This window comes from Penaeus chinensis, chromosome 24 (assembly GCF_019202785.1).
Source record: "Penaeus chinensis breed Huanghai No. 1 chromosome 24, ASM1920278v2, whole genome shotgun sequence".
Taxonomy (NCBI): domain Eukaryota; kingdom Metazoa; phylum Arthropoda; class Malacostraca; order Decapoda; family Penaeidae; genus Penaeus; species Penaeus chinensis.
This window is the reverse complement of record NC_061842.1, coordinates 26,860,461-26,877,121: the sequence shown is the minus strand read 5'-3', so window position 1 is coordinate 26,877,121 and position 16,661 is coordinate 26,860,461. Positions and strand designations below refer to the sequence as shown.

Sequence of the window (16,661 nt, the reverse complement as noted above, 5' to 3'; positions counted from 1 at the left end):
ATATACTCTTGTATTAATCGATAAACAGTAACAAAATCTAATTCTTCCGATTTTCTAGTATCAACATATCTTAAATCACAGAAATGTGTTTGCCGTTTATGGTCCACTGTATAGGGTGGAGGGACTTGGAGGACTGTAGCTTCCACCACCGGATCCACCTCCACTGCCGCCTCCAATTCCACCTCCAAATCCACCTCCACTACCGCCTCCAATTCCACCTCCAAATCCACCTCCACTACCGCCTCCAATTCCACCTCCAAATCCGCCTCCGCTGCCGCCTCCAAATCCACCTCCACTGCCGCCTCCAAATCCACCTCCGATACCACCTCCAAATCCGCCTCCGATGCCGCCACCAGAACCTCCACCGCCACCACCTCCTACGACTTGACCGCCACCTTGAGAAGCAGCACTCAGCGCTGTTTGGAGGTCTACTCCACCAGGAAGAGTTGGGTTCTCTCCTTCTGCGTAGTTCACGAAGAACACTTCAGGATCCGCTGGTGGTTGCGCTGGCACCTCGATCACTTGTTGACCTTGTTCCGACTGCTTGTTAAGGACGAACAAAACGTGTTGTTGCCTCGGAGGAGGAACGACGATGGGTTCTGGTCCTTGACCAGCTTCAGGAAGTCTCACGAAAACAATATTACGTTCAAGTTTAGGTTTTGGAACGTACGCTGGCCGACTGGAAGAAGCTTGATTTGGCGGCACATCATACAAGAATACACGACTGTTCACTTGAGGTGTGACGCAGCTGCCATCCACGTGTTGCACTTGTCCACCGCCACAACCCCCGGCGTTAAACGATGGGCCAGAAGGAGTGGGTAGGTTGTACCCTTGTGGGGCAGCAGATGCAGCAGCCACCAATAATAAAATCTATTGGGAAAAGGAGCTTCAGTGAGTGATTTGTCCCCAATCAACCTCATATAGTTAATGTTTCTCATACTTAAGAAGACACGAAACACGAGGCTTTGGAATACTCACCAGGAGCTTCATGTTGAATGTCGATATGATACGAGCAAGTGACGCTCTTTATATACACCGACTGCTATTGCTCCTCCTACTCACACGGAGGCAAACGTCACAAGGCCTTTCCCTTCTCCCTTATTTTACGAATCATAGTTTCATATGATGATAAAGAAAAATATGTTTTCAGAAATACAGCGGGACAAAGTTAGAATGATATAGAGTGTATCAGTGTAGTGTGTGTGTGTGTGTGTGTTTATACTTGAAACACATTCATACATACACGCACCCACACACACACATATGCATATTTTCATATATATATATATATATATATATATATATATGCGTGTGTATGTACACATATATTTTTTGTATCTACTTGTGTGTATATATATATACACAAATATGCAGTATGTCTCTATATACATACATATATACCTACACACACATATATATAGCGAGAGATACACAAATACAAATAAATGTTTACAGAAGTGAATTGTGTGCAAGTGATACACTTACAACCTTTATTTGTTTTCCTTTGTTATTTATCTTGCGTATGTTCTTCACCAATCAAGCTTAGGCAAAACATTTCAATTCGAGGTATACAAATGAGAAAGAAATGGAACCAGTGAGTTATGTTGTTAATTTATTTATCAGTAATAATCTGAAAATAATCAACCGATAACTGCATCTCTTGTTACTGCATGGGTAAGTCATACTGATTCAGCTCTAGTACTGATATGAAACATCACATTTTTTAAATGATGAATTACAGTTATAATAAGTAATAATTTAAATTAGAAATCACAATCTTATCAGGTTTACCATCTGTTGTACTATAATTTCGAGCCTGATTTTATATAATGGAGATGTTTCCTCTTTCTTTGTAAACAAGAACTGATACTATATATAATATATTAGTTTGGGCTTGACTGCCAATTATTTTCATTAAGATCCATAAATTACCACCTTTTTCACTGTGCCCACATCATAGGTCTTTTGGTAATCAAAATGAAAAATAACACAAATCTATAATATAATTTCAGATTGCGTTGTCCTTTCAATAACCCTTATAATTTCTCCGTTCCAGGTACTTACAATAAATCAGAATATTTTAAAAATCATGCTTTGGCATATGTACCTATATTGAAGACAACTAAAGTAACAAATTATAGGTTTCCCTCTTTCCTGTGACTCAGTGATTTATCTCATTGATTGATAATGAAAAATATCTTCGACTAGCGTGGTCATTACTGAAAAAGCAACGAGGAATTTCACAAAAAAAAAAAAAAAAAAAAAAAAAAAAAAAAATGTTTCCCCATATTAATGCATGTAAATAAGTATTAGCAAGCTATATATTATTGTAATTGTACTATACTCTTGTGTACTTTTAAAGATACTCGTAGCTCCAAATATATATAAACATGCACATGCCGGCGAAGCGAGTCATCATTGGTCTCCCATGTCGATTCATGAATTAACTTGCTTTTCATGCACGTCCGCCTTTCTTGAGATACAAAGACATTTTACTGGTTTCTAGATCACAGATATACTATTTCCCTGCACAAGAAATAGGCAAATTCCATGACAAGATCAGAAAATACGCGTACATATTCATTTACCAGCCTTTACTGCGTGTATTTCCAAAACAGCATGCGTTATGCAAACTTTTAGTTTTATTCTACGTGGTTACTTGATTCTGCTAAATATTATTTGGTGAGAAGCAGAAAGAGAAAACGGCTACAGACAAGAAACAACAATAATGATGATGATAATGATAAAAAAATAATGTCTGGATATTTGTGTTTTTGCTTATATTAATTTGCTCATATACTTTTCCAGACTAGAAAGATCACAATTCTTTTACACGTATGTAAAGAAAATCAAATACTAATAGATAATGTATATAACTTAACAATAGGTATTTAATCATATATCTGTCTTCATTGTATATACTCTTGTATTTATCTATAAATAGTAACAAAATCTCATTCAGATTTTCTAGTATCAACATATTTTAAATCACAGAAATGTGTTTGCCGTTTATGGTCCACTGTATAGAGTGGAGGGACTTGGAGGACTGTAGCTTCCACCACCGGATCCACCTCCACTGCCGCCTCCAATTCCACCTCCGCTGCCGCCTCCAAATCCACCTCCACTACCGCCTCCAATTCCACCTCCAAATCCGCCTCCGCTGCCGCCTCCGAATCCACCTCCACTGCCGCCTCCAAATCCACCTCCAAATCCGCCTCCGATGCCGCCACCAGAACCTCCACCGCCACCACCTCCTACGACTTGACCGCCACCTTGAGAAGCAGCACTCAGCGCTGTTTGGAGGTCTACTCCTCCCGGAAGAGTTGGGTTCTCTCCTTCTGCGTAGTTCACGAAGAACACTTCAGGATCCGCTGGTGGTTGCGCTGGCACCTCGATCACTTGTTGACCTTGTTCCGACTGCTTGTTAAGCACAAACAAAACGTGTTGTTGCCTCGGAGGAGGAACGACGATGGGTTCTGGTCCTTGACCAGCTTCAGGAAGTCTCACGAAAACAATATTACGTTCAAGTTTAGGTTTTGGAACGTACGCTGGCCGACTGGAAGAAGCTTGATTTGGCGGCACATCATACAAGAACACACGACTGTTCACTTGAGGTGTGACGCAGCTGCCATCCACGTGTCGCACTTGTCCACTGCCACAAGGAGTGGGTAGGTTGTACCCTTGTGGGGCAGCAGATACAGCAGCCACCAACGATAAAATCTATTGGGAAAAGGAGCTTCAGTGAGTGATTAGTCCCCAATCAACCTCATATAGTGAATGTTTTTCATACTTAAGAAGACACGAAACACGAGGCTTTGGAATACTCACCAAGAGTTTCATGTTGAATGTCGATATGATACGAGCAAGTGACGCTCTTTATATACCTCGATTCCTATTGCTCCTCCTACACACACGGAGGCAAACGTCACAAGACCTTTCCCTTCTCCCTTATTTTACGAATCATAGTTTCAAATGATGATAAAGAAAAATATGTTTTCAGAAAGAGAGCAGAACAAAGTTAGAAAGACATATAGTGCATCAGTGTAGTTTGTGTGTGTGTGTGTGTGTGTGTGTGTGTGTGTTTATACTTGAAACACAATCATACATACACACACCCACACACATATATATATGTATATTTACATATATATGTATATGTTTATATATGCGTGTGTATGTACACATATATATTATTGTTATCTATTTATATATATGTACACACATAAATGCCGTATGTCTCTATATACATATCCACAAAAATATATAGAGAGAGATACACAAATACAAATAAATGTGTACACAGGTGAATTGTGTGCAAGTGATTCACTTAAGATGTTTCTTTTTTCCTTTGTTAATTATCTCACGTATGTTCTTCACCAATCAAGCTTAGGCAAAACATTTCAATTCGAGGCATAATAATGAGAAAGAAATGGAACCAGTGAGTTATATTGGTAATTTACAAATGGTGAGCTCGATGGGCTACACTAATTGATACAGGATAGAGAAGAAATTCTTATGCCTTGTTGGAATGTGTATTTACAACATAATATCAATAATAATCTGAAAATAATCAACCGATAACTGCATCTCTTGTTACTGCAGGGGTAAGTCATACTGATTCAGCTATAGTACTGATATGAAACATTATTGTTTTTAAATGCTGAAATACAGTTATAATAAGTAATAATTTAAATTAGAAATCACAATCTTATCAGGTTTACCATCTGTTGTACTATAATCTCGAGCCTGATTTTATATAATGGAGATGTTCCCTCTTTCTTTGTAAACAAGAACTGATACTATATATAATATATTAGTTTGGGCTTGACTACCAATTATTTTCATTAAGGTCCATAAATTACCACCTTTTTCACTGTGCCCACATCATAGGTCTTTTGGTAATCAAAATGAAAAATAAAAACAAATCTATAATGTAATTCCACATTGTGTTGTCATTTCAATAACCCTTATCATTTCTCCGTTCCAGGTACTTACAATAAATCAGAATATTTAAAAAATCATTCTTTGGCATATGTAAACCTATATTGAAGACAACTAAAGTAACAAACTATAGGTTTCCCTCTTTCCTGTGACTCACTGATTTATCTCATTGAATAATAATGAAAAATCTCTTCGACTAGCGTGGTCATTACTGAAAAAGCAACGCGGAATTTCACAAAAAAAAAAAAAAAAAAAAAAAAAAAAAAAAAAAGTTTCCCCATACTAATGCATGTAAATAAGTTTTAGCAAGCTATATATTATTGTAATTGTACTATACTCTTTTGTACTTATAAAAATATACTCGTAGCTCCAAATATATATAAACATGCACATGCCGGCGAAGCGAGTCATCATTGGTCTCCCATGTCGATTCATGAATTAACTTGCTTTTCATGCACGTCCGCCTTTCTTGAGATACAAAGACATTTTACTGGTTTCTAGATCACAGATAAACTATTTCCCTGCACAAGAAATAGGCAAATTCCATGACAAGATCAGAAAATACGCGTGCATGTTCATTTACCAGCCTTTACTGCGTGTATTTCCAAAACAGCATGCGTTATGCAAACGTTTAGTTTTATTCTACGTGTTTACTTGATTCTGCTAAATATTATTTGGTGAGAAGCAGAGAGAGAAAACGGCTACAGACAAGAAACAACAATAATGATGATGATAATGATAAAAAATAATGTCTGGATATTTGTGTTTTTGCTTGTATTAATTTGCTCATTTACTTTTCCAGACTAGAAAGATCGCAATTCTTTACACGTATGTAAAGAAAATCAAATACTAATAGATGATGTATATAATTAAACAATAGGTATTTAATCATATATCTGTCTTCATTGTATATACTCTTTTATTTATCTATAAATAGTAACAAAATCTAATTCCTCCGATTTTCTAGTATCAACATATTTTAAATCACAGAAATGTGTTTGCCGTTTATGGTCCACTGTATAGAGTGGAGGGACTTGGAGGACTGTAGCTTCCACCACCGGATCCACCTCCACTGCCGCCTCCAAAACCACCTCCACTACCGCCTCCAATTCCACCTCCAAATCCGCCTCCGCTGCCGCCTCCGAATCCACCTCCACTGCCGCCTCCAAATCCACCTCCGATACCACCTCCAAATCCACCTCCGATACCACCTCCAAATCCGCCTCCGATGCCGCCACCAGAACCTCCACCGCCACCACCTCCTACGACTTGACCGCCACCTTGAGACGCAGCACTCAGCGCTGTTTGGAGGTCTACTCCTCCCGGAAGAGTTGGGTTCTCTCCTTCTGCGTAGTTCACGAAGAACACTTCAGGATCCGCTGGTGGTTGCGCTGGCACCTCGATCACTTGTTGACCTTGTTCCGACTGCTTGTTAAGCACGAACAAAACGTGTTGTTGCCTCGGAGGAGGAACGACGATGGGTTCTGGTCCTTGACCAGCTTCAGGAAGTCTCACGAAAACAATATTACGTTCAAGTTTAGGTTTTGGAACGTACGCTGGCCGACTGGAAGAAGCTTGATTTGGCGGCACATCATACAAGAACACACGACTGTTCACTTGAGGTGTGACGCAGCTGCCATCCACGTGTCGCACTTGTCCACTGCCACAAGGAGTGGGTAGATTGTACCCTTGTTGGGCAGCAGATACAGCAGCCACCAACGATAAAATCTATTGGGAAAAGGAGCTTCAGTGAGTGATTTGTCCCCAATCAACCTCATATAGTGAATGTTTTTCATACTTAAGAAGACACGAAACACGAGGTTTTGGAATACTCACCAGGAGCTTCATATTGAATGTCGATATGATACGAGCAAGTGACGCTCTTTATATACACCGACTGCTATTGCTCCTCCTACACACACGGAGGCAAACGTCACAAGACCTTTCCCTTCTCCCTTATTTTACGAATCATAGTTTCAAATGATGATAAAGAAAATATGTTTTCAAATAGAGAGCAGAACAAAGTTAGAATGACATATAGTGCATCAGTGTAGTGTGTATGTGTGTGTTTGTGTGTGTGTGTGTGTGTGTGTGTGTGTGTGTGTGTGTGTGTGTGTGTGTGTGCTTAAAGCATACTCATACATACACACATACACACACACACATATATATGTGTGTGTGTGTGTATGTATATATATGTATATATATTTGTGTGTACACATATTTTTAAATCTATTTGTGTATATATATGTACACATATGAATGCAATATGTCTCTCTCTCTATCTCTCTCTCTCTCTCTATATATATATATATATATATATACATACATACATACATACATACATACATACATACATACATACATACATACAAACACAGGTGAATTGTGATACACTTACACTTACTTATCTTACGTATGTTCTTCCTCAATCAAGCTTAGGCAAGATATTTCAATTCGAGACATATTAATGAAAAAGAAAATTAAACAGTGAGTTAAGTTGTTAATTTACAAAGGGTGAGTTCGATGGGCTACACTAATTGATACAGGATAGAGAAGAAATTCTTATGCCTTGTTGGAGTGTGTATTTACAATAGAATATCATTAATAATTTGAAAATAATCAACCGATAACTGCATCTCTTGTTACTGCAGGGGTAAGTCAAACTGATTGAGCTTTAGTACTGATCTGAAATATTACATGTTAAATTACAGTTATGAAAGTACTAATTTAAATTGGAAATCCCAATCATATCAGGTTTACCATCTGTTGTACTATAATTTAGAGCTTGTTTATACATACATATATATATATATATATATATATATATATTGGATATGTTCCTTCTTTCTTTATAAACAAGAATTGATACTATGTATAAGATATTTGTTTGGATGTGATTACCAGTTATTTTCATGGTAAACTTAAGGTCCACAATTTATCAACTCTATCACTGTACCCAGAGCATAGGTCTTTTGATATTCACATTGACAAATAAAAACAAATCCATGGTATAGTTTCACATTGCGTTGCCATTTTAATATACCTTATCATTTCTCCGTTCCAGTTACTCACAATAAATCAGGATTTTTTTAAAATCATGCTTTGGCATATGTAAACTTTTATTAAAGACAACTAAAGTAACAAATTATAGGTTTTCCTCATCCCTATGAATCACTGATTTATCTCTTTGAATAATAATTAAAATCAATTCGATTAGCGTGATCATAACACTAAAAAAATGATAATGATAAATAAATAAATAAATAAAAATATCCTGTTTCCCCATATTGATGAATGAAAATATACAAGTTCTAGCAATCTATATATTACTGTAATAGTGCTATATCTTGTGCACTTATAAAGATATACTCGTAGCTCCACATGTACAAAAACATGCACATGCTGGATAAGCTAGTCATCATTGCTCTCTCATGTTGGTTCATGAATTAACATACTTTTCATGCATGTCCGCCTTTCTTGAGATATGAAGACAATTTGCTGGTTTCTGTATCAAAGATAGATTATTTCCCTGTACAAGAAATAAGCAAATCCCATGACAAGTCCAGAAAACGAGCGTGCATGTGTGTTTGCCAGCCTTTACTGCGTGTGTGTACTCCCAAAACAGCATACGTTATGCAAATGTTTAGTTTTGTTCTACGTGGTTACTTGATTCTGTTAAATATTATTTGACGATAAGTAGAAAGAGAAAGCAGTAACAATCAAGAAACAACAAGAGGTATTTAATCATATATCCGTCTTCATTTTATATAATCTTGTATTTATCGATAAATAGTAACAAAATCTAATGATTTTCTAGTATCAACATATTTTAAATCACAGAAATGTGTTTGCCGTTTATGGTCCACTGTATAGAGTGGAGGGACTTGGAGGACTGTAGCTTCCACCACCGGATCCACCTCCACTGCCGCCTCCAATTCCACCTCCAAATCCGCCTCCGCTGCCGCCTCCAAATCCACCTCCACTGCCGCCTCCAAATCCGCCTCCACTGCCGCCTCCAAATCCACCTCCACTGCCGCCTCCAAATCCACCTCCACTGCCGCCTCCAAATCCACTTCCACTGCCGCCTCCAAATCCACCTCCGATGCCGCCACCAGAACCTCCACCGCCACCACCTCCTACGACTTGACCGCCACCTTGAGAAGCAGCACTCAGCGCTGTTTGGAGGTCTACTCCACCAGGAAGAGTTGGGTTCTCGCCTTCTGCGTAGTTCACGAAGAACACTTCAGGATCCGCTGGTGGCTGCGCTGGCACCTCGATCACTTGTTGACCTTGTTCCGACTGCTTGTTAAGGACGAACAAAACGTGTTGTTGCCTCGGAGGAGGAACGACGATGGGTTCTGGTCCTTGACCAGCTTCAGGAAGTCTCACGAAAACAATATTGCGTTCCAGTTTAGGTTTGGGAATGTACGGGGGTTTGCCAGAAGAAACTTGATTTGGCGGAGCATCATACAAGAACACACGACTGTTCACTTGAGGTGTAACACAGCTGCCATCCACGTGTCGCACTTGTCCACTGCCACAAGGAGTGGGTAGGTTGTACCCTTGTGGGGCAGCAGATGCAGCAGCCACCAATAATATGATCTGTTAGAAAAGAGAAGCAGAAGTGAGTGATTCGTCCCCAATCAATCTTATACATTCAATGTCATTCGCGCTTACGAAGACACGAAACACGAAGTTTAGGACTACTCACCAGGAGCTTCATGCTGAATGTCGATATCATACGAGCAAGTGACGCTCTTTATATACACCGATTGCTATTGCTCCTCCTACACTTACAAGGCCTTTCTCTTCTTTACTTTACGAATCGTAATTTCAAATATATATATATATATATTAAGTTAGACAACGAAACGAAATTAAAATATGACATACAGTAGATGCATGTGTCTGTTTGTTTGTTTGCTTGTTGTGTGTGTGTGACAGTGTGTTATTTATACTTAAACACATACACGCATACACACACACAAACGCACACACACACACACACATATATATATATATATATATATATATATATATATATATATATATATATATACATGTGTTTATACATATATCTATATTTGTGTGTAAGTATATTCATACATACACACACTTGTATATGTATGTATATGTGTATATATACATATGTACATATATGTATGTATGTACTTATATGTAAGAATGTATATACATACACATTTGTATATATGTATATGAAATGCAAATGCATATATATATAGAGAGAGATAGAGAATACTTATGTATTAATTGTACATTTGTATGCAATGCTGCCACAGATATAGACATAAATACAAATAGACATGAGCGTATGTGAATTTTGTGCAAGTATTATATATGTATATGTATATATTATATTCATTTATTTATTTTAGTAGGAAACATTTTTTTTTTTTTTTGAAAGATTTTCCAACGGTTTAAATATTTTAACATTTTAATCCCACAAGGTATTGGCCGCTAATATCCTTAGCTGTTGGCGCGCCAGATAATTTTAAATCAATCAATCTAATTTTTCTCTCTATTACATATTTTACTTTTTTTCATCAATCAAGCGTAGGGAAGACATTTCCATTAGAGGCATACAAATAAGAAAAAAATAAGGGTTAGTTACATTGTCAATTTACAAGTAGTGGGTTCGAAAGGCTACACTTGTTCTTAGGCCCTTTTGGAGTTTATATTTACAACAGAATTTATTTAAAAAAAAAAATGTAAATAATCAACCGATAAATGCATCTGTTGTTACTATTGTGATAAGTCAAATTGATTGAGATTTAGTAGTGATGTGAGAAATTACATATTTTTAAATGTTGAATTATACTTTTGATAAACAATAATTCAGATTGGAAGTCATGCCATATTAGTTTTAACAACTGTTGCAATATAATTTAGAGCCTATCTTTTAATAATGCAGTTTTTCTCCATTCGTTGTTAACATGAACTGATATTACATATGAGGTATTTCTTTGGATTTGGTTATCAATTATTTTCATGGCAGTGTTAAGGACCACAAAATATCAACAATACCACGCTACCCAAAGCACAGGTCTTCGAATATTCACACTGAGAAATAAAAGATTTTCCATGAGTGTATTTTCTCATAGCGTTCTTGAATCGACACACTTTTCATGCACGCCCACCTTTCTTAAGTTAGGATTTCCTGGTTCCTGGATCACAAATATATTATTTTCCTGCCCAAGAAAACTAGATAAAGCAAGTCTCACAACTAGGAGCTCTGTGGAGAGTCGACCAAGATAAGAAAACGCGCGCACATGAGTGTGTTTGCCAGCCTTTATTGCGTGTGTACATCCAAAAGAGCATACGTTATGCAAACGTTTAGCTGCTATAATTCGTGGTTACTGGATTCTGCTAAATATTTGACAAGAACAAAAAAACGACATGAAACAACAGCGATAATAATGATAATGTCGTTGCGTTCTGTTTAGCACTTCCTTGTACTACGATTTCAAACGCTACGAGATGCCTAGCAGACATTGTTTTTAAACGCAGAAAATGAGGAATTGCATGAAACATTTTTCAGTGTGGATTCTGCCATATGAAGTTTTATGATACACGGAATGCTAGCGGACACTATGGCATTATATAACATTAAGTTAAGCACAGGATGTTAGATGTGAAATAACACGAGAGCACGATTTTTGACTTGTTCAAATTGTGCCCTTCGTAGCATCACTAAGTGCCAAACGAACGTATTCCAAAATTTGCTCAATTTGCTTTCTAGATTAGCGATGCCATGTTTCCTTTATAAATATATAAGTATAATAGTATGCATATAGATAATATATACTCATAACAAAACAGCAAGGATTCAATCATATATGTCTTAATTGTATGTAATATATTTATATAAAGTAACAAATCAAAATCTTTATATTTTCCAGTAACACCCTGAAACTGATGTATATTCCACATCACAAAAAAAAAATTGTTTATGGTCCACTGTATAGAGTGGAGGGACTTGGAGGACTGTAGCTTCCACCACCGGATCCACCTCCACTGCCGCCTCCAAATCCACCTCCGAATCCACCCCCAAACCCGCCTCCGATACCACCTCCACTTCCACCGCCAAATCCACCTCCACTGCCGCCTCCAAATCCACCTCCACTGCCGCCTCCAAATCCACCTCCACTGCCGCCTCCAAATCCACCTCCACTTCCACCTCCAAATCCGCCTCCGATGCCGCCACCAGAACCTCCACCGCCGCCACCTCCTACGACTTGACCGCCACCTTGAGAAGCAGCACTCAGCGCTGTTTGGAGGTCTACTCCACCAGGAAGAGTTGGGTTCTCTCCTTCTGCGTAGTTCACGAAGAACACTTCAGGATCCGCTGGTGGTTGCGCTGGCACCTCGATCACTTGTTGACCTTGTTCCGACTGCTTGTTAAGGACGAACAAAACGTGTTGTTGCCTCGGAGGAGGAACGACGATGGGTTCTGGTCCTTGACCAGCTTCAGGAAGTCTCACGAAAACAATATTACGTTCCAGTTTAGGTTTGGGAATGTACGGGGGTTTGCCAGAAGAAACTTGATTTGGCGGCGCATCATACAAGAACACACGACTGTTCACTTGAGGTGTGACGCAGCTGCCATCCACGTGTCGCACTTGTCCACTGCCACAAGGAGTGGGTAGGTTGTACCCTTGTGGGGCAGCAGATGCAGCAGCCACCAATAATAAGATCTGTTAGAAAAGAGAAGCAGAAGTGAGTGATTCGTCCCCAATCAATCTTATACATTCAATGTCATTCGCGCTTACGAAGACACGAAACACGAAGTTTAGGACTACTCACCAAGAGCTTCATGCTGAATGTCGATATCATACGAGCAAGTGACGCTCTTTATATACACCGATTGCTATTGCTCCTCCTACACTTACAAGGCCTTTCTCTTCTTTACTTTACGAATCGTAAATTCAAATATATATATATATATATATATATATATATATATTATGTTAGACAACGAAACGAAATTAAAATATGACATACAGTAGATGCATGTGTTTGTTTGTTTGTTTGCTTGTTGTGTGTGTGTGACAGTGTGTTATTTACACATAAACACATACACGCATACACACACGCATACATATATATATATATACATGTGTAAATATATGTATTTATATTTGTGTGTAAGTATATTCATACATACACACACATGTATATGTATGTATATGTGTATATATACATATATATGTAAGAATGTATATACATACACATTTGTATATATGTATATGAAATGCAAATGCATATATATAGAGAGAGAGAGAATACTTATGTATTAATTGTACATTTGTATGCAATACTGCCACAGATATAGACATAAATACAAATAGACATGAGCGTATGTGAATTTTGTGCAAGTATTATATATGTATATGTATATATTATAATAATTTATTTTAGTAAGAAACATTTTTTATTGAAAGATTTTCCAACGGTTTAAATATTTTAATCCCACAAGGTATTGGCCGCTAATATCCTTAGCTGTTGGCGCGGCGGATAATTTTAAATCAATCAATCTAATTTTTCTCTCTATTACTTATTTTACTTTTCTTCATCAATCAAGCGTAGGGAAGACATTTCCATTAGAGGCATACAAATAAGAAAATTGAAGGGTGAGTTACATTGTCAATTTACAAGTGGTGGGGTCGATAGGCTACACTTGTTCTTAGGCCCTTTTGGAGTTTATATTCACAACAGAATGTCTATATTTTTTTTTTTTTTTTTTTTAATAATCAACCAATAAATGCATCTGTTGTTACTGTTGTGATAAGTCAAATTGATTGAGATTTAGTAGTGATGTGAAACATTACATATTTTTAAATGTTGAATTATACTTCTGATAAGCAATAATTCAGATTGGAAGTCATATCATATTAGTTTTAACAACTGTTGCAATATAATTTAGAGCCTATCTTTTAATAATGTAGTTTTTCTCCATTCGTTGTTAACATGAACTGATATTACATATGAGGTATTTCTTTGGATTTGGTTATCAATTATTTTCATGGCAGTGTTAAGGACCACAAAATATCAACAATACCACGCTACCCAAAGCACAGGTCTTCGAATATTCACACTGAGAAATAAAAGATTTTCCATGAGTGTATTTCCTCATAGCTCTTGAATCGACATACTTTTCATGCACGCCCACCTATCTTAAGTTATGATTTCCTGGTTCCTGGATCACAAATAGATTGTTTTCCTGCACAAGAAAACTAGATAAAGCAAGTCTCACAATTAAGAGCTCTGTGGAGAGTCGACCAAGATAAGAAAACGCTCGCACATGAGTGTGTTTGCCATCCTTCATTGCGTGTGTACACCCAAAAGAGCATACGTTATGCAAACGTTTAGCTGCTATAATTCGTGGTTACTGGATTCTGCTAAATATTTGACAAGAACAAAAAAACGACAAGAAACAACAACGATAATAATGATAATGTCGTTGCGTTCTGTTTAGCACTTCCTTGTACTACGATTTCAAACGCTACGAAATGCCTGGCAGACCTTGTTTCTAAACGCAGAAAATGAGGAATTGCATGAAACAATTTTCAGTGTGGATTCTGCCATATGAAGTTTTATGATACACGGAATGCTAGCGGACACTATGGCATTATAAAACATTAAGTTAAGCACAGGATGTTAGATGTGAAGAAACACGAGAGCATGATTTTTGACTTGTTCAAATTGTGCCCTTCGTAGCATTACTAAGTGCCAAACGAACGTATTCCATAATTTGCTCAATTTGCTTTCTAGATTAGCAATGCCATGTTTCCTTCATTAATATATAAGTCTAATAGTATGCATACATAGATAATATATACTCATAACAAAACAGCAAGGATTCAATCATATATGTCTTAATTGTATGTAATATATTTATATAAAGTAACAAATCAAAATCTTTATATTTTCCAGTAACACCTTGAAACTGATGTATATTCCACATCACAATTTTTTTTTAATTTTTTTTTATGGTCCACTGTATAGAGTGGAGGGACTTGGAGGACTGTAGCTTCCACCACCGGATCCACCTCCACTGCCGCCTCCAAATCCACCTCCGAATCCACCTCCAAACCCGCCTCCGATACCACCTCCACTTCCACCGCCAAATCCACCTCCACTGCCGCCTCCAAATCCACCTCCAATGCCGCCTCCAAATCCACCTCCACTGCCGCCTCCAAATCCACCTCCACTGCCACCTCCAAATCCGCCTCCGAAGCCGCCACCAGAACCTCCACCGCCACCACCTCCTACGACTTGACCGCCACCTTGAGAAGCAGCACTCAGCGCTGTTTGGAGGTCTACTCCACCAGGAAGAGTTGGGTTCTCTCCTTCTGCGTAGTTCACGAAGAACACTTCGGGGTTCGATGGAGGTGGTGCTGGCACCTCGATCACTTGTTGACCTTGTTCCGACTGCTTGTTAAGGACGAATAAAACGTGCTGTTGCCTCGGAGGAGGAACGACGATGGGTTCTGGTCCTTGACCAGCTTCTGGAAGTCTCACGAAAACAATATTGCGTTCCAGTTTAGGTTTGGGAATGTACGGGGGTTTGCCAGAAGAAACTTGATTTGGTGGAGCATCATACAAGAACACACGACTGTTCACTTGAGGTGTGACGCAGCTGCCATCCACGTGTTGCACTTGTCCACCGCCACAACCCCCGGCGTTAAACGATGGGCCAGAAGGAGTGGGTAGGTTGTACCCTTGTGGGGCAGCAGATGCAGCAGCCACCAATAATAAAATCTATTGGGAAAAGGAGCTTCAGTGAGTGATTAGTCCCCAATCAACCTTATATAATGAACATTATTTACACTTAAGACACGATAAACGAAGCTTTAGACTACTCACCAGGAGCTTCATGCTGAATGTCGATATCATACGAGCAAGTGAGGCTCTTTATATACACCGATTCCTATTGCTCCTCCTACACACATGAAGCCAAGCATTACAAGGCCTTTCCCTTCTTTTACTTTACGTATCATAGTTTCAAATGATGATACAGGAAAATATTATGTGTTTTCAAACAGACAATGAAATACAGTTAAATTATGACGTGTGTAATTTATGCTTAAACACACATACATATATATGTGCGTGTTTATATATGTACAAATATTCCATAGATATATGGCATATATAAATATATATGTATATATATATATATATAGGCACATACAATCATTCTCCTTTATCCCCTATTACTTATGTTCTTCAGTCATACTTTGGAAAACATTTCAGGTCAAGGTATACATTTGAAGGAAAAAATGATTTCAGTTATGCTCTGGCTTATATAACCAACTGATAATAACTGATTATAGGATTCTCTATTTTCTGCAAATAGCTGCTTTATGTAACTGAAGAATAATTAAAAACAACTCAAAGCTGATTGGTCAGGTGATTACCGTTACCACAAAACGGAATTTCACTAAAAAGTCCATTCAGATTTCTCCAGGTTTTTGTTTAAGAAAATGCACTTTTTAGTAAAGCTATTAAAATACCCGCTAAATGTTTTAGCATGACTAGTTAATAAAACACAAAACGCTCATACACACACGCACACACACACACACATGCACACACACCCACATGCAAGCGCAAAACACAAGCTTAGCTTTATATGAATGAATCTTTCAGTTATTATAGTTCATCATGTTCTGATAGCATGCAAGATATTCATG

General features: G+C 37.9%; 6 protein-coding genes across 6 annotated transcripts in view; all 6 read right to left on the bottom strand.

The window, feature by feature from the left end:
- Nucleotides 1-234: 234 nt before the first annotated feature.
- On the bottom strand, nucleotides 235-990 carry LOC125038100 (translation initiation factor IF-2-like; the record flags this gene model as incomplete). The annotated part of the gene is made up of 2 exons (XM_047631373.1): nucleotides 979-990; nucleotides 235-870 (listed from the first exon to the last, which is right to left on the bottom strand). Coding segments are annotated over exons 1-2 (648 nt in total), but the record flags the coding sequence as incomplete, so codon positions are not given.
- Nucleotides 991-3,111: 2,121 nt separating this feature from the next.
- Nucleotides 3,112-3,840, bottom strand: LOC125038098 (glycine-rich RNA-binding protein 8-like; the record flags this gene model as incomplete). The annotated part of the gene is made up of 2 exons (XM_047631371.1): nucleotides 3,829-3,840; nucleotides 3,112-3,720 (listed from the first exon to the last, which is right to left on the bottom strand). Coding segments are annotated over exons 1-2 (621 nt in total), but the record flags the coding sequence as incomplete, so codon positions are not given.
- A 2,220-nt stretch (nucleotides 3,841-6,060) lies between these two features.
- On the bottom strand, nucleotides 6,061-6,789 carry LOC125038101 (ATP-dependent RNA helicase A-like; the record flags this gene model as incomplete). The annotated part of the gene is made up of 2 exons (XM_047631374.1): nucleotides 6,778-6,789; nucleotides 6,061-6,669 (listed from the first exon to the last, which is right to left on the bottom strand). Coding segments are annotated over exons 1-2 (621 nt in total), but the record flags the coding sequence as incomplete, so codon positions are not given.
- Nucleotides 6,790-7,618: 829 nt separating this feature from the next.
- Nucleotides 7,619-9,667, bottom strand: LOC125037922 (ATP-dependent RNA helicase A-like). Its single transcript, XM_047631157.1, has 4 exons — nucleotides 9,656-9,667; nucleotides 8,938-9,546; nucleotides 7,901-7,913; nucleotides 7,619-7,629 (listed from the first exon to the last, which is right to left on the bottom strand). The coding sequence occupies exons 1-4, from the start codon at nucleotides 9,665-9,667 to the stop codon at nucleotides 7,619-7,621; spliced, it is 645 nt and encodes a 214-aa protein (XP_047487113.1).
- Nucleotides 9,668-11,912: 2,245 nt separating this feature from the next.
- LOC125037921 (keratin, type I cytoskeletal 10-like) lies at nucleotides 11,913-12,780 on the bottom strand. The gene is made up of 2 exons (XM_047631156.1): nucleotides 12,769-12,780; nucleotides 11,913-12,659 (listed from the first exon to the last, which is right to left on the bottom strand). Exons 1-2 carry the CDS (start codon nucleotides 12,778-12,780, stop codon nucleotides 11,913-11,915), a joined length of 759 nt encoding a protein of 252 aa, XP_047487112.1.
- A 2,172-nt stretch (nucleotides 12,781-14,952) lies between these two features.
- LOC125037920 overlaps nucleotides 14,953-16,661 on the bottom strand; it is a 10,413-nt gene continuing 8,704 nt past the window's right edge. The window contains exons 4-5 of the mRNA XM_047631155.1: nucleotides 15,832-15,844; nucleotides 14,953-15,726 (exon numbers count right to left, since the gene is read on the bottom strand). Of these exons, the coding sequence (XP_047487111.1) occupies nucleotides 14,953-15,726; nucleotides 15,832-15,844 (787 nt within the window). The remainder of the gene's footprint in view (nucleotides 15,727-15,831; nucleotides 15,845-16,661) is intronic.